This window comes from Apaloderma vittatum, unplaced genomic scaffold (assembly GCF_000703405.1).
Source record: "Apaloderma vittatum isolate BGI_N311 unplaced genomic scaffold, ASM70340v1 scaffold14244, whole genome shotgun sequence".
NCBI lineage: Eukaryota > Metazoa > Chordata > Aves > Trogoniformes > Trogonidae > Apaloderma > Apaloderma vittatum.
This window is the reverse complement of record NW_009712282.1, coordinates 14670-32886: the sequence shown is the minus strand read 5'-3', so window position 1 is coordinate 32886 and position 18217 is coordinate 14670. Positions and strand designations below refer to the sequence as shown.

General features: G+C 43.9%; 1 protein-coding gene across 1 annotated transcript in view; it reads left to right on the top strand.

Annotated features, from left to right (window-relative positions):
- The window catches only part of UNC80 (unc-80 homolog (C. elegans)), a 128707-nt gene that overhangs the window by 96914 nt on the left and 13576 nt on the right, over positions 1-18217 (top strand). The window contains 11 exon segments of the mRNA XM_009867927.1: positions 562-732; positions 946-1038; positions 2878-2913; positions 3238-3456; positions 6907-7107; positions 9339-9462; positions 11753-11878; positions 13696-13819; positions 14558-14764; positions 16224-16408; positions 17292-17457. Of these exon segments, the coding sequence (XP_009866229.1) occupies positions 562-732; positions 946-1038; positions 2878-2913; positions 3238-3456; positions 6907-7107; positions 9339-9462; positions 11753-11878; positions 13696-13819; positions 14558-14764; positions 16224-16408; positions 17292-17457 (1652 nt within the window).

Genomic DNA, 18217 nt, shown 5'->3' with positions numbered 1-18217 from the left:
CAGCCTGTGCCAGGGCTCTGTCACCCTCACTGAGAAGAAGTTTCTTCTCAAATTTAAGTGGAACCTCTTGTGTTCCGGCTTGATTCCATTACCCTTTGTCCTATCATTGTTTGCCACTGAGAAGAGCCTGGCTCCATCCTCATGTCACTCCCCCTTTATATATTTATAAACACTAATAAGGTCACCCCTTAGTCTCCTCTTCTCCAGACTAAAGAGACCCAGCTCCCTCAGTCTTCCCTCATAAGGGAGGTGCTGCACTCCCTTAATCTTTGTGGCTCTGCACTGAACTCTCTCCAGCAGTTCCCTGCCCTTCTTGAACTGAAGGGCCCAGAACTGGACACAATATTCCAGATGCGGTCTCACATTATTGTTTCATGCATCAGCTGATTTTCACCTGAAGCCCCCATCCAGGGTTTCTTTTGCCCAGGATTGGTTATCTAGTGAGAGACAATGAAATCTCAACGCCAGTGAGAGATCCAGGGGTTTTCAGATAAGCCTTTGTCTGATGTGAGTTTCAGGACTGACAAACTAAAACAGACCAACTATTGGTTATTTTTGCAGCCTCCAGATGCTGATGGTCTTGGAAGCACTGGTTCCCTGTTACTTGCAGAAACTGAAGCGACAAACCTCTCAAGTGGAGACTGTGACAGCAGCTCGTGAGGAGATTGCTGCTATGGCTGCCCTTGCCACCTCTTTGCAGGCCCTCTTGTACAGTGTAGAAGTTCTTACCAGGTAACTCAGGTGGTTCAAAGGTCTGAGCCTGCGTTTGGTTATCAGTGTGGGGAGATGGAATGCACAGGACGTCATGATATGCAGCTTAGCTTGAGTAACAGTTGAGTTTTAGACATGGTAAAATTAGTGCCAAATTTCACCAGATCACAAGCAGAATTTCAGTGTGCTTGTTAGATGTAGTCTTTAGTGTGCTGTTCACCTTCCCTTTGCCAGGCCTATGACAGCCCCACAGATGAGTCGATGTGACCAAGGCCATAAAGGGACCACAACAGCAAACCACACCATGTCAGCAGGTGTGAACACCAGGTAAACCAGTGGGCTTTTCCTTCTTTATTGTTTTTCTGAACAGCTTTTTTTTTGCTTTTTTTTTCCTTTTTTTTTTTTCCCTATAAAGTAGTGTGTCATTGCTCAGAGTGCCTCAGACAACTCTAGGTACTGTCAGAGAAAACAGTCAGGTAAAAAGAGCACATAGCCCAGGACTGCATTTCTGACAGTAACTGAAATCCCCAAGACTAGAATTGCTAGTTTAAAACCATGTGACTAAACAGAAGACCAGGATATCAAAATGGAGGACACCCATCCTAAATGTCCTTTTCTTTGTTTCCTTTTTCATAGTCTAGAAGAACACTGACAAAGCAACTACATTCCTCAGTTGTCTCTTTTGCTTGCTTCTGAGCCTGCTGTCTGAGGGACCACTGGGCAGAACAGATAGCAGAAGGGTCAGATCCTTTTGGCCTTATACTGAGAGACTGAATAGCAGTACAAACTCAAACTGCATGTCCTTTGAGACTCGCAGATACTGACAGCTCCTCTAGTTTTCTTTTCTTCCCTTTCCTGTTTCCTTTGACTTTGTCTACAATCTATCATCTGTACCTCCATACTGGCCTGGGGTATTTTTGCAATTACAGATAGCAAAGGAGTGGGCGGCATATAATTTGAGAAAAAGAGAAGAATGACTGAGAATATTTTTTCTTGTTTTTAAAAAAAAACCACACAAAAACCAACATAAAAGCTTCCTAAAAAAACTTCACGCAGAAGAAGGAAATAAGATAGAAGATGGCACCAGCCAACTGTAATACTGCTCCTTGGCTATATTGGCCATTCCAATTAGGCTGCTGCAATTTAGAACAGGCTTATTCAGAACAGGTTTACTCAGTCATAGCACATGAACTTAAGAAAACTTGGAACAAAATCCACCCATAAATTTAGGGATTATGCAGGTTTTCTCTGCAGTACTGATTACTCTTTTGGGCAGCAATGCCTTCTTCTGGCCAGGCTATGCCTTCCTAAGCTTAAAACCTGAATGTTTGTGCTGACCTGGAAAGCGAGTTCTCCGCTAGCAAAAGCTGAAGCAGCTGTTCTTCCAGAGCAGAGTATTTCCTCTTGACTTCTCTTTTGTCATTTACTTCCATTGCAAGATTGATTGACCAGTCTTAAAAAAATGAGCTGTAATGAAAAGTAGTGCTTTACTACTTGTTTGCTGATTTTGGAGAGCAGTTAATAGGTATCTGCTGACAGGCAATGTAGATGCCTGATGCTCTGTGACAGGCAGTTTACATTTCCAGATCTTTCTGATTATCAAGCGTTCAGTCTCTGATCCAAAATATATTTGCACTGCTTCACGTTTCCTAGCCTTGTTGCTTCTGTTGTGTTATCATTGCAACAGATATTTGCAGGAGTCTCATGATGGTAGAATGATCACTGTTCTGGCCTTGGATGTGTTAGCCAAGTGGTGTAGAATTTGTTAATATTTTCTCAATAAGAAGCAACAAGAGAAAATGACAGTAAAACAAAAAAATGTTGAGGTATTCTTTCCGCTAGGTGAGCTCTGGCTTCATGAAACAGACTGAGCACCAGGGTGGAAATCAGTAAGAGAAATTGTTTGAAAGAGGGCAAAGTATTTGAAGCCTGAATTTTTCCTTTCATAATGAGGGCAATAATTATAGTAATCCGTTGTTTGCTGCCAGCTGGGAGGTAAAGGCAGTGTGGTCGCTATGTGCAACCATTGTTCTAGTGACAGGAAGATACCATCCTGCCCAGAGCGAGTATACCTCTGGGCTAGAACAGCACCACCTTCTTTCTGAAAGGCACAGCTTAGGCACTACTAAGTTGCTGTTTATAACTGTGCTGTTTCTGGTTTTCCAGGTACCCAGAACAGGGAGCCAAACTACACTTTATCAGGTACAGTAAAATCTTCACCCAGTCTTCCCCGACATGTCATGAACTGTTCCCCAGCAATTTCTAGATTCACTGGGTCCCACCCACTGTTGCCATGAGAGGCAGCCCTTTTTCAGGATAGTTCATACAGAAAGTATTCACTTTTTTAACAGGATTTGCAGATTATAGTTTCCTTTTTTGTTTTTTTTTTAATTGCAGATGCTACTATCTTTCTTTTCAATTGTAGCAGAAAGTATCTGTTGCAAAAACAAGTTATTTTTTATAATCTATCCCTAGTGTTCTGCTGTATATAATACTTCCCAATTTTTCTCATTTTATATCCTCCAGGGAGAACCTTCACTTACTGGAGGAGGGCCAGGGTCTTCCCCGAGAGGAGCTGGATGAACGAATTGCCAGGGAGGAGTTCAGGAGGCCGCGGGAGTCATTGCTGAATATCTGCACAGAGTTTTACAAGCACTGTGGTCCAAGGCTGAAGATTTTGCAGAATCTGGCTGGTGAGCCCCGAGTGACATCTCTGGAGCTTCTGGATGTGAAGTCACACATGAGGTATTCCACAAGCATTCTGCTTTTACTTGTTCATTTCAGGGAGATTCCTTTCTTTAAACTCCTAAATTTTGTAATAGCAGACAGAATCACTTTTTCGCAGCACAGTTGCATGTTGCTGTCTGAAAAACGCAGAGCTTGTCTGGGATGTTCCTTAGATTGTAGCTGAGACTGCTAGTGTATAAGGAAGATTTTATGTGCTTCTTCTGGTCTCATTCAGACCCCCATCTCTAGTGGATGAAATAGCTCTGTGGAAGCCCATCCGACACATCAGAATAAGTTGCTGTTCATGGTCAACACAAAATAGTGCAACTTGCTATTGAGAAGTTTGTCTAGACATCAAAGACAACTGAGACAAGAGGGAAATGGACCTGATTCTGTTGTCAGTTTTTCGTTCATTTTCAGGGGAAACCCCTTTCTCACATAAGTATTCCCTCAGGAAACATAAGCTTATTGGAGTTGTTTCATGGTAAGATATCTCAATGAAAACCGCACAGATACTCTCCAAGTGAGCCACAGGTAGGGCTGTTCTGACTGGCACTTGTCAGAAGGAAAACTGGAATTAATATGAGGTGGCCCCAGTGTATCCCTTGGCAGGTCAATGACAGGTGGACAACTATCTGAATTCTTTTAAGAGACAGAGAAATACTTCAAGATCATTCTTGGAATAGAAGATAGCTAAAAACCAAGAGACTTTTTGTCTATGGCCTAAGCCAAACAGTGCTCAGAGTATTAAAGTAAATAGGAAAGATAGCAAAGATATTTTAAGCTGTTTGGTACTGGCCTCAAAAGTGAATTGGAACCACTTTAACAGTAATTTTTGTTGTTCCCTGAACCCCAAGAGGCCATTCTGGCTGTGGATTGTTCCTCTCTTTGAGCATGATACTTTTATCCTCAGGAATACCCTGTAAAGGAAGGCAAAGGGTGACAGACCCTAGCAATGCACTGAACTACCTCTATTTCCCTGGACCAAGGAAAAACATCTAAAATCTCTTCTACCTTTTACATACATGCTCTGAAAAGAATGACAAAGCCCGTTAGCTGGCAGATTCTGCCACAATTAGAGATCTTTGCATTCAGGCTGTCTCTATAGAACACAAAATTGTATTTGGCATTAATTTAGGTCTTGTTTAACAAATGCTCCAAATTCCTTTGGTAGTTGGGAGGTGTTTTTTGGTTTGCTTGTGTGTTTTCATATAAACTGAATGTTAATGTACCTCCCTCTGGCAAGTGTTTAATAATTTAAAAGATAATTTTAAATTTTAAAAGGTAATTTTTTAAACAAGAGATGTCTTTTTCCATAGATGCATGTCATTCTTATGTAGTGCTTGGCTGCAAACAAACTGAAAAGCTGGTGGACATGAGAGTTTTTGCAGTGCCATCTTTACATTTTTTCCCAAGGAACACAAACCTCGGAAATCAACAAATTTGTTTAGTTGTATTAAAAACTCTGTGACTTTTCACAATAGAAGCCCGAGATAAGAACTTTAATATTCTGTTAGAAATAAAGGTGAGATTCTCAGGACAGATTATGCCCTTGGTTAGACATGTTAGGGTTTGTTTTTTATGATTTCAGTGGGAGTGAGGAACATTTAGTGCAGTAAAGTAAGAGGCTTGCTTCTTTTTATTATCCTAATCTTACATTTGTATGTAACATAAGAATGCTCTAGTGTACTAACCAAGAAGTAACTGCTTTATTGGGGATGGAACATAAACTGATTTGTCATAGTTAGCCCTAAATAAAAGTGAATGTCATTTTGATTCTTACATCCATTAATTTCATAAGTATCCATGAAATGTCTGACAGGATTTAACTGCTATAGGCAAAAATCTTACTTCCAAGTAGAAAGCAGATTTACCAGAATGTGATGTGACAAGTCATGGTCTTGGGAGGCTGACAGATGCCATTTCAGAGACTTCAGAAAACAATATAATATGCTAGTCACTTCAGAGAGGATTAATCTCACCCAATTTTAGCCATTTAAAAGTTATATGTTTAGTCTGCAAAAGTCATAAAGATCTTTTGGGACCCAGTGAAAAGGGAAGTGTACATCCAGTGGGCTGTTTATCCCAGTATTTCAGGAAGATAAGAATTTCCCAGGTTGCTTATTTCTGTATGAATGGAGCTAGAAGATTAACTGAGCTTGATGTCTCAGTTTGGATGATATGGATGACACTTACGCACTTTATAATGCATAAGAAATTATCCATATACTGTTAAGTGCCACTAATATTGTAGTGCCAGAAAGAGGTATATTATATAAAAATTTAAATTGTGTGGTGTTTAGAAAACAGACGTACCTCACAGTAGGAAAAAGTAGTTGTAAACAGTAATAATAAAGAAATACTAGATAAAGAAATGCTTTTATGGAACTTTTGGTAATCTGAAGAACTCATTGCCCTTGATATTGGATAGGCAAATTTTAAAGAGAAGTACTTTCCGTTAGTTGAAGGCATTTCAGAAGAAGCCTGCACAATATGAATAGGATTGTACTGTAATCATCCACTACAAGTCTATTCATGTTGTTAGCTCAGTGGCTTGAGTGTGGTGCTGACAACAATGACAACACCGAGGTCACAGGTTCGATTCCTGCTCGTTCCCCATGTGTTGCCTGGTCTAGTCGAGAGGTGGCATCCCTGCCCATGACAGAGAGGTTGGATTAAATGATCTCTAAGGTCCCTTCCAACCTAGGCCATTCTATGTTTTGGGGAGTATACAGGTTTGTGTCCCTTTTATTAGTAGATGTAGCTTTATTACTTGTCTTTGTCTACCACAAATATTCAAATATTTCAGTAGGTCTATGTCAAACTGCAAGACTATGTTAAATATTGCCATGGTATTTCACAGTCAATACAGAAAATGCCATCAGCGAGGCCATCTGGGAGGTTTACAAGAAGCAACAGCAACACAATCTGTAGAGATGTTAGGAGAAACAAATCAAAGCTGCAGTGAGTAATCATACAAAGTACATGTTGTGTAAACCTATGGGATGGACATTCTTTTTAAAATTTAACACCTGAAAATTGCATAGTGAGACCTCTTAAAGTGGTGACACTGAAAAACAAGCACAAACCCAAACCAAATAATTCATTAATTGACGTACAGGTGATATTAAGTCCGTGTTTCACAGGCTTTAGCAATGTTGTAATCGTACTAAGAGTTCAGTCACTTTGTTTTTAGCTACACAAATCTATGATGCCTGATGTTCCTTTGGTGCATTTAATGTCAATGTAAAAGTATTTTTTAGACCATTCATGTGTACATAAATATAAATGATTCCAGCAAAAGAATCTTAATGTGGTGTCAGCTCTAAGTGTTTCAACAGCAGCACATTTGGCTTTCACATCTTTTTATTTTTACTAGGCTACTGAAGATTTATCTGTTAATTCACTGGCATGTGTGGAGAAATGCAAGTTGTATTTGATTTTCCTCTTAACAAACCCTGATTTTAGATTGGCAGAAATCGCACATTCCCTGCTAAAACTGGCACCTTATGACACACAGACGATGGAAAGCCGGGGTCTCCGGCGCTACATCATGGAGATGCTGCCCATCACTGACTGGACAGCTGAGGCGGTGAGACCTGCCCTTATCCTCATCTTAAAGAGATTGGATCGTATGTTCAATAAAATTCACAAGATGCCTACTTTGAGGTGAGCAGGTATAAAGGAAACCCTCTGGGGTCCGTTTCTGATGTTGCAAGCCTTGAAGTGTGGGTATGTCATCTCACTAAAACTGTCATGTTGCAATGCACAATGTATCAGAAAATGAAAAGATGTTTTATCTCTGTGAGTGTGCATTTATGTTGATGTTTCTGTTGTGTCTTCTGGTAGCAAGCAAAGAAGTGCATGGTTATTAAGAACTACAGAGAGAACTTTCAGAAATCTCATTTTTCTTTTTTCCAAAATAAGTCTTCAGATTTCTACCATCTCACTGCTCTCCTTATTTATTTTAGTGGTTAGTAGAGGAGAATACTGTTATGTTCTCTGTAAACGTGAAATTACTCTGGAGATATGTAGTAGCTTCGGAATGCTTCTTAGCAAAGACTACAGAACTGCATCGATTGCATCTAGTCAGTGGCTAATAAAAGCCTGGTGCATCCCACAGTAGCATTATGGGTGTAGACTTTGGTGACTTCAAGAAGCATTCAATATGGAGTGTTCCTACCTTGGAGAGAGTGTCTGGGTAGCATAAAATCTCTCAGCCCTGTGGATTTTCCAGTGATATGAATAAAAAGAGTCATTGGTCTCTCTCATCCGCATGGGTATATGTCCTCAAGTGCTTGAATCAGTCACTTGGTTGACAGTCTCAGCTGAGGAGCCCAGTGATGTTAGAGAACATCAGAATTTAGGACTTGGAGACAAAACTTTAGGTCTCACTGGGAATCATATGTGCCCAACTAAGATGGAGCAAATAACAGGGAGGTGATTTCTTCTTTCTGGCATCACTATCTATCACTTTCCTTTTACTAATAACATGCTTTAAGAAACTCCTGCCCTTTTAGGGAATTTAGAGGCATGTTTCTCCTTCCTGTCGGTTTTATTCTTTGCAATGTCTTGCCTTCTCCTCGCTCATTCTTTCTTTTCGCACTCATACTTTCTTCTGCCTCAAAGACAACTTAGAGGTCTTCCTGTTCCTGTGTAAGCTGAATGAATGCTCATAAACTAAAATTCCCTTCATATTCTCTCTGTGTCCTGTACCTATGCCTGACTGAGATTGCTTTTCCATACACAAAGGGACAGAGACAGCAAAGCCACTGGTCCAAATGCAGCAACTACATTTAAGCATCATTGCCCAAGAAGTCTCTCAGAGTTGGGGCTGGGTGCCAGACTGCAGGAGCCATCCACTGAGGTACTCAGAATTTTACACACTGTCTCCTGTGGGCACCGCACTCCAAAACCAGTGTCTGATGGAAGTAGTGTATGTGTAGGAACAAGTACAAGAACAAACTATTATTCTGGAGGTTTTGTAACAGTGGATGCTGAAAGAGAAGATGTATCTTGGTCTGCATAAGAACTTACATAGTGAACACCTTATACTCGATATGTCTCTAAGAAGTCTCCTGAGGAACTTGACTAAGATATTGTTTAGTCTTGAGCTGACAAGTTATGCAAACTTTGTCTTTCTGTCCCAGTAAGGGCACAGTCAGATGTTGGCTTGAGAACTATTCTGACTCCAAAAAAGCCAGGCTCTGAGATGAAGGATGTCAACCACTTTGATGTTTCCTGTGTCTGCTTATGATTAGGAAGAACTCCATTCAGCATCTGCCACAAGCCCTAAAAGCTGTTTTGGTGAAAAAAGCAAAGTGTCAGGGAAAAAGGGATCCTGGAACGAAGGATTTTGGTGCTCATAGGGAATGAATCAGCCCTCCTGCACAGGGTGAGGGAGATAAAGATTTTACTGCTAGGCCAGTTTGCGTTTAGCATAGGCTGTGTCTGGGAGTCACTCTGGCAGAGCAGACTAGACTGCAGAGTAGTTTTCAGAGGGCTCTCAGAGCTGATGGGCTTTGCTCCCTTCAGTGAGAACATCCACAAGCCACAAGAGATGGAGGAGCCACTTTCAGCTGGGAGCATGGCAGAGCAGACCCTTTCCCCATGCAGGCACACCTGAGGCAGCTGTCCTTCTGCTCACCATCTGCTGAAGGGAAGCATCAGGAAGTGACAGACAGTTCATCCGCCACTGCTGCCATCCGTGAGGGGGGCTTGTGTCACTCCCCCTCTGCTACGTTTGTCATCTCTGTCGCGCACTTTGTGCTCATCTGGGACGTCACTGCTGTCTGAAGCGTTTCCTCTGTGGGCGTCACTGTGTGTGGGTCGCCGTGTTTGCGAGTGTCTGGTGGGGGGCAGGAGGCCCGCGGCTAATGGCACCTACTGTTGTATTGCAGGCGCCAGGTTGAGTGGGAGCCTGCCAGCAATTTGATTGAAGGGGTTTGTTTGACACTTCAGAGGCAGCCAATCATATCCTTCCTGCCTCACCTTAGGTCTCTGATCAATGTGTGTGTCAATCTGGTGAGTAGCTGAGCGGCGACCCTGTGAACCTTTGCTAAACCTCACCCCCACCCCGCTGTTGACTTCTCTGGACTGAAGATGACAGTTCATTCCCATTCCTGTCATTTTACCTGTCCCCCTTACCCCTCGCAAAGGGGACTTCACAAGTGACACTAGAGATAGCAAGGTTCATTTTTGAAGTGGTGCATGGGGAGATACAGTGACCGGTAGCGGCGGTCAAGCGATTTATCTCCGTTGCTTCCCACGCACCACTTTGAAAATCCGCCTTCACCAGATTGAGCTGAGAGTTGAGGGCTGCAAGTTGGAGAGTGGGGTGGTGGAGACTGCACACACCTGGTAGAGACGGGGAGAGGGTGGCACTGGGGATTCCTACCGTCTCCAGTGGGGAAGGACCCTGATGGCTCTGTCAGAGGCCACCTGGGGCTGGCTAGTTAGAAGGGTTTACATGGGTGGATTCACTCCACTGTTTGCAATGTCCCTGGCTTGATCTAGTACAGGTTTGCACTGTACAATGTTCAGATCCCACTCTCAGTAGAATTTATGCTCCCAGGCATGTTGCAGCAGAGACGTGATACAGATATGGAGTCTGCCTGGTCATTCAGTAGTAGATTACAGTGTTTAGTCAGCCCTTAAATTTGGTAGCAACGTAGCTCCAGCCTTTTAGACAAACATGCATGCTCTCATTCCATGCAGAAAAAGTACGAATAAAGGGAGAAAGGCTGCACTAGCATTTTTACTGTTATTGGGTGTTAGAACATTTTCTCCTTAGAACATAAATGTTGTACTCATTCTAGTAGTTAAAAAAACCTCTTGGGGTTCACCAGGGGCTTTAAAGGCAATGATCATCAGCTAAAATGCAATATCAGGTTTTGCCAGGTTCCTGTGTCTCCAGTCCATTCAGCATTCATCGCTGCAAGGGCAGGAAAGCTCCAACCTGTCACGAGTCCATGAGACTTCTTCCTGGTTCGAGCAGAGGTAGTGACTTGGAGGCACTGCAAATCTGGGCCCTCAGACTACTTAGGGTTGCTACATGGGGAAGTTGCTACAAGATTAGCTCAAATACAACTTTAGAACAGACTTGCAGTTTGGCAAGCAGTCAGTCATGCCAGCAAGCTCTCCAAAGAGCCTGCATTAAGAGTTAGTCAGCGCTCTAAAAAAGTGCAGTTCTTCGGTGCAGTCATCATGCTTGCATCCACCTGGATGACACCATCAGGAAGAGCTACCAGGAAAAGATGTATTCTTACTGTTTAGGGTATTTTACTTTTAGCTGTCAGAACTATGGCTGCTCTGAGGTGTGGGAGCATCCCTGTCTTGCAGGCTGCATCATGTCTAGACTTGTTACATCACAATGCCCAAAAAGAGATCAGCCAGGAAGGCTGGGAAATATCTAAATGTTAATCCATAGTGATATAAAGAAAGGGCTCTGCCTCTTCCCCTTCTAAATTACCTTTGTGTTTTCTGGCAGAAAACTGGTTACTGCCTTTCTCCTCAGGCTGAATTTGGAAAAAAAAAAAAAAAAGAGAGTGCATTAATCTTTTTTAAGCTTAGATGTCTGCCAGGTAGCTTCTCCCTGTTCCTGTCATCTAGATGTGTGTAGTCATGGAAAGAAACAGGCGTATGCAAGTCTGTGATTTAATTTTTCCTGAGGGACACAGCCAAAACAGTTCAAATAACTCTTCCCTAGAAGTGCTATTTTCTTGTGCAGATATTTCAAGGAGTTTCAGACAACCAGGTCACATGCAGGTGATTCTGCTTCAGACATCTGGGGTCAGGTGAGATGAATCATACTTACAGTTCTGAAGAACACACTGTGTTTGAGAGGAATCTGAACATTGTACAAAACCCGGCTTGGGTCAGACTTAGGACATTATTTTTCAAGTAGATCAGCAAGAAAAGGGGAAAGATGTCCAGTTTCACTGCAGACTTTTTGCTTTGAGGACATATTTTTATTTGTTACAATCGTTACATGACATATCCTCCAACTCTAACTGTTCCACCGGTCCAGTGCTGGTCATTCAGGGCTGGTACCAGGTACATTTACAAATGTACCAAGTTACCTGTGCACTCCTCCCATCCTTGCTGGTTCCCTCTTCTCCCTTCCCTTTCCCTGCTAGAATTCCTTCTCACTGGCTCCAGCTCCTGCGAGGACCACTGAGGGGGCTGGTTCTCCTAGATCCACCCCAACTCAGTGCTCGATGGAAGGCACCTCCATTTCACTGCCATTGGAGGATATGACATGGATGAAACTGTAAGTAGTCAGTTGTGGTGATGTGCTCTGTTTGTATTGCAGGTGATGGGAGTGGTAGGACCCTCCAGTGTGGCTGACGGATTACCCCTTCTTCATCTCAGCCCTTATCTCTCGCCACCTCTGCCCTTCAGCACAGCTGTTGTCCGGCTTGTAGCATTGCAGATACAGGTGTGTCTGCCCTGGCCTGTGGCCAGGCCTGTTAGAGCTTCTGGTTGAGACACCAACTCATCGGTGCTCTGTTTTCTTTCTGCAAAAGCTGGGCAAAAACTGTGGAACATACTCCAAAAAAAATGACAGAGAAGCAACATGTAATTCTCCCTACTTTTTGGAGGCTTGAACTGAGTTTAGGAATATCGGAGCCAAGACCACAGCAAGCATCCCTCAGCTTAACACTGCCACTGATGTCCAGGAAGTTCGGCTGATTGATGCTGTTTAAGGCTCCAACAAGCACGTTAGGATTCTCTGTAGGATCTAAGGAGTTATAGCATAAGCCTCCTGCCACAGGGAGATGGGCCCTGGCTGGGGTCACAACCATGCAACCCTGCCTCTTTTCCTGCGGGACTGTGTGTGCAACTGAGAGTGGAGTTTGTGCTCTTCTGCTCTTACCTGAGTTGGTCACACAGTATGCCAGCTCAAAAAAGCAGGGCAAGTTGGCTTTTCAGCTGCTGACTCAACAGCAACCTTGCTGTCCAGAATCAAAAAAACCCCATCCTGGACTTTTTGGAGAATTTCATCACTATCGCTTTCTCATAGCAGTGCAATAACTATTACAGAGTCTTTCTGCCTCTGTGTCCCTTTCCCTCCTCTCTGGCATGACATCAGACAGAATGGTGACCAAAGAAGGAACAGATTTCCTAATTTAGCTCCAATTTGCATTTTTAAATATGCATTAGCACATCCAGCTTAATACTTCAGCAAGTATTTCTGAGCAGCTGGGCAGCTTGGGAAGGCTTATAGGGACCAAAATACAGTGCTATCCCTCAGAGCATGAGGCATGCAAGGAAGGACTGACACAAAAAGATTTCTTCCAGCTCTGAGGTAAAGGTTCTTTAATCAAAAGCAAAAAAAGGGCTACCTTCACCTTCTCTGAAATCTCTTCTCTTTTTTAAAACCAGATACCAAAATAATATTTTTTAAAAAAAAAATGTTGGCTGTTTTTACTTTTGTTATCCTCTTTTACCTGTTGACTCCTTCATAGGCTTTAAATACAATGAAAAACAAACCTGTCAGAAAAACACGAGTAGTCATAACTCCCTAATACTTCCAGCAGATATGAAACAGAAGTACTTCCACGCTCCACCAGAAAACATTTTATCCTGTAATTTCTGAGCCGATGTCTACAAGCTTGAGAGGTTCCAAGGTTCGGCTGCATTCCACAGCTAAGTCTGCAGCAGCTGGGAAGTTATAAATGAGCAGATGTTCTTGTGACAGTCATCTGAGTTACCTTCTCTACCGAAGTTGAAAGAGCATTCAATTTAGGCTTGACTATGTGTCAAGATATAAATATGCATTTTGTTTATTTTCCAGGAGTTAATTCTTTGCGTTAGAGAGGATGATTGGGCAGCACAAAGTGAGGCAGAATAAAAAATGTGTTGGAGAATAACCTCCATGTTGGGACGACAGAATACTTAGATTATGTCATTTGTGCAATTTCCTCTGTTCCTTTTCTTATTCCTCATAGTCTGCGTCAGATCCTGATACCAATCACAGCAGTGCAGAGTTTAGGACTAACACTCAGCTGACTCCTGTGAGATACATCTAATTTTATTAGTGACACCTGTGAGTTAGGAATCTGGGCTTCTTACATCTCGGCTATGACACGAGCAGGTGACATCTATGTTATTATGTGGATTCCTTTTACTCCTGACTAAGTGGTCTCAAGACCATGTAAACAGGGTGCCCAGGGGATTGTCGTTCCCTGCAGTAACTTGTGTGTGTGATCTGCTGATGAAATCATTTAATCCTTTTTTATTATTACTGCACAGGCTTTGAAAGAAGATTTCCCCCTAAGCCATGTCGTCTCCCCATTCACCAATCAGGAAAGAAGGGAAGGAATGCTTTTAAACCTACTGATTCCATTTGTGCTCACAGTAGGATCTGGAAGCAAAGGTCTGACTAATTTAACAGAAAGAATTTTTCTCCCCCTTTTCTGACAACTGATGCTTGCACTTTCCCTGCTCTCTGTTGTTGCCTTTTTATTTTTATTTTTAATTTGTTTTTCTGTCACTGGCAGTGTGTCAGCTAAGTGCCCTTTGGGTCTGAGACTGAACAGATGGGAGATGTTGCTGCTGTTGTTTCTTCTCTTTGTTTCAGCTGTGCCGTGGTTCTTGAGTCAGGTCTTACACAGATGTGCTCCTTCTTTTGAAACTGGAGTGCAGGGCGAGACAAATTTGTTGTAGCAGAAGCCACGGAGGGGAGCAGACGTCACAGAAATAGTGTGACCCTGTGGATCACAGTCTGCCCACCCCATGCCACTTGTCTGGCACAAGTCCTGCTCCTTGCTCTCTTCTATAGAGGGTGATCACTGGTAAATCCCCAAATGAAAGCAAAGAGTAAAGGGAAGGGGGAATGTCAAAAGGAACTGAGATCATGAAACCACTGAATGGGACATTTCTTTGTGCTGTTTAGCTCTGTGTTCGTGCGTGTTTGTGTTGGTGCTAAAATAAACTTTGCCTTTGCTTGCAGGAGGAGAAGCAGCATAACAAGTTGTGGGGGACGCAGTTTTGGCTTAGGGAACATTTGAGATTGCACCGCATTTTGGAACTGAACAGGGTCTGGATCTTTTGCTTGTCTTTGATGGGATGTAGCCTGATCTTTCTCTCTCTCTCCCCTCTCAACGCATCTCAGACAGTCCCTGGCTGGAGCAGCCTGAGGTCCTGCTGCTGCTCCAGACTGTTATCAATATCCTCCTGCCACCTCGCATCATCAGCACATCCCGCAGCAAGAATTTTATGCTGGAGAGCTCCCCTGCCCACTGCTCCACCCCAGGGGATGCGGGGAAGGACCTGAGGCGGGAAGGGCTCGCAGAGTCCACCAGCCAGGCTGCCTACCTGGGTGAGTGATGTCTTCTGCTGGCGACTGAGAAGAGACAAATAAAACTGAGCGTTCAAGACACTGCAGACAGTACCAAAGAAATCCTTCTCAGGCAGGAGTCAGTTGAGCTCTTTAAGGCTGCTTTAGGTCTTGTCCTGAACAAGGGGTCAGCCAGAGCGTGAAGCCAGTGGTATTTGTGGAAAATATTGCAACATAAGCAATGTCTGCACTGCAGCTGGAGGAGATTGCAGCACAGGTAGACGTTGCTCAGTTTTCATACTGCCAGAATACAGCAGTGAAGGCACAAAAGGCAACTCGAATTGCCTGTCAGCCCCTAATATGACAGCTTCACTGGCCCTTGGCTAGCTAAGGTGAAATGTGATGCAGTCTGTCTGTCTGCAGGCCCTGCACACACATGCCCATTACTGACTAGTATTCCCTCTTCTCACTGAATGGTGCTGCAAGGTAGTATATATTTTCTCACAGATGACCCAAAGGTGAAAGGAAAGAAAAAATAATCAAATTGAAGATGCAGCAGCACTGCAGGTTATCAGGCCTATATGGGGGGAGCTCTCACCCCTCCAAACAGCTTTTCTCTTTCTGAGTTTGTGAGGGCATTTATCCAAAGACTTATACTCAGGTCTTTGTTAATCTATATCTGAGGACTCGGGTAACACTGATGAAAAAATTGCAGTTTACCATTTACTTAGCCCCCTAACCCAACAAGCCTGGATATACAGATGTATAATGGCTGAGCTGTCTTGGCCATTCCATCAAGAAAGATGGAGTAGCCAACCTTCCCCTAACAATTCCCAAGCCTCCTTGTTTGTTCCAGATCAGGGGAGCATGGAAAGAGAAAGATTCCTTGTCTCTCCTGTGAGCTAACTCCTGGGCACTGCACAATTTAAGGTAGAGCATTGTTTTGAACCTCACTGCTGATAATCCCCATTTGTAATGCAGTGCCCTTATGAATTATGGCCCTTGGTTTACTGGAAAGTTCTTTTCATTACCCCATAAATAACCTGGAGGTTATTGTTCTCACAGGGTGACTCTTTGTGTGGATATGCTTAATCAAAATTTTTGAGGTTGTCTGATCAGCCAGGGCTGAACCCTCTCCCTGAGCTGCTTTCAAATTATCTGAATTCCAGGAAGACAAAAGAGCTCTGCTGGGAGAGAGAGGGGAAGCTAGAGCAAGAAAATACAGAGGAACTTAGGTGTAAATTAGGAAAACTTCTCTGGAAATGGGACTTTCGGTCCTAATCCTGAGACCTTTATTATAAGAAGGCTGCCCTCTTACCTTGCCACATTTAGAGACCAAACAGAAAAGACAGTTGTGACTCTGAGGTGTGTAGGTGTGCATGCAAGCCTGTGTAGGTTTTTGCCCACTGTGTTCCCCCCACCCCCCTTTCCTCTCTCAATGCTTGTAAGGGATGCTGCTCACATCTCTGACTTCCATTTGCTGGTGTGTGTTCCCATGTAGCCCTGAAGGTGATCCTTGTTTGCTTTGAACGTCAACTGGACAGCCAGTGGTACTGGCTGAGCCTGCAAGTCAAAGAGATGGCACTGCGGAAGGTGGGAGGGCTGGCCCTGTGGGATTTCCTCGACTTTATCGTACGAACACGGATCCCTATCTTTGTGCTCCTTCGGCCCTTCATCCAGTGCAAGGTAACAGTTGCTTTGGCTCCTGACAGATCACTCCCTGAAGGCAAGATATCCTTTACTGCCCTGCTAAGAGTGGAGGAACAGCACTCCTGGAAGAACTGTGTGTTTATGTAGGGAGTGACTTTTCAGAAGTTAGTTGGTCTGAGAACCCTTTGAAACTAAAGCACAGGGCTTTTTCCTAGACAACAGGAAAGAGTAAGCCAGTCATACAGGAGCTCTGATCCGTGGAGTACCGTTACTCTCAGTTTCCCTGGACAGGAAAGTACTATCAGGCTCGACCAAGGGGGTGTGCATGTGGACTTAATATTGTAACAACAACATTCAAAATACTTAGAAGTGGTGTAGATGCTCTGAATGTAGGAGGGTGTTAGCAGAAATCTTCCAGAAATCTCTCTCCTGTACAGATTTGGGCAATACAGCTAACAGCCAGAAAGGACCTCTCCACTTTTCATCTCTTGGGTGAAGGTTTCGATAAGGCTTTTGAAGATGGACAGACAGCACCAGGCTGAGGTAGCCAGAGCTTAAGTTAATCTTGCCTCTTCCCTGCTTGCCAGGTAGACTAGCACACGGTACTCCACCGTATTTAGCCTACCACATCTCACCACTTGGACAGACTAAATCATCTTGAAGGAAGAAGCTGTCTCATATCTGAGGGTAAAGCTTAGCATGCCTCCTCATCTCCCTATACCAATGTCAGTGAGGTTTTGATATCTGTTCAGTCAAATGTAAGGTTGTGTGAAAAACAGGTGGGAACCTCATAGCCGGAGTCAAAACCTCAAGCCTGCAGTGAGGACACTGCTGGCTGCAGGCTTATGCTGGTCTGGAGACGAGTCCCAGTTCCCTGGGCATCATTTCCTTGCAATGCTAACATGTCCCAATTTTGCAGCTGCTGGCCCAGCCGGCTGAGAACCACGAGGAGCTGACGGCCCGACAGCACATTGCCGACCAGCTGGAGAGACGGTTCATACCACGGCCGCTCTGCAAGAGCTCCCTCATTGCTGAATTCAACAACGAGCTGAAGATCCTGAAGGAAGCTGTGCACAGTGGGTCTGGTAAGGAGAAGAGCGAAGGGGAGAGCTAAGGGCCATCAGCCTGATCTGGCCAGCTGGCTCACCCGTCCATTAACCTGTGAGGCAGCCCTGCCTGCTGCCTAGAAGGGGAATGGGGTAATCCACCCACACCCCGACAGCCTGCCCCTATGCTCAGCCTAACATTGCTGTCCTAACTTCTGTCTAGGTTAGTTGTGAAATGCACCTTGTCATGCTCATTTTTTTCACTGGGTCCTACTTCTCAGCAGCCGCCTCTCACTGTCACAGCTGGCTTGTGCAGCCCCAACCCACAGTGCAGCAAGACACTACCTGCATCTCTGTAAATTCAAAGCTGTGCAGAAACGTCTGTCTGTTTGTCAGCAGCAGATTTGCCTCCTCCTTACTCCTCTTGGTCTCTTTTCGATTTTCTCCACTGTGAGGTCCAGATCAGCATCCCTGAGCTGATGAGGACTTGGATGAGGAGACACTTTTCTGCACCAGTCACCCTTGCTGCCACGAGATGGCAGCCACTGCTTGCACACGGCAAGAGATTTTATGTGCTTTGTTCTTAAGAAAACAAGTTCAAAAGAAAATGCCTCAGCCTTTTTTCCCTTGATAATAATTTGCTTTGTTCCTAAATGTTGAAGCTGATCTGGGGAACATGGCGCTGAGGTTAAGGGTGAAAAACAGACAGATTTTTGAGAGATGAGGTGAGCCAGGGCAGCTGTGTCTGTTTTACTACTTCTGTCAATCCTTGCCCTACTAGTCTGGGCAGAATCAGGTG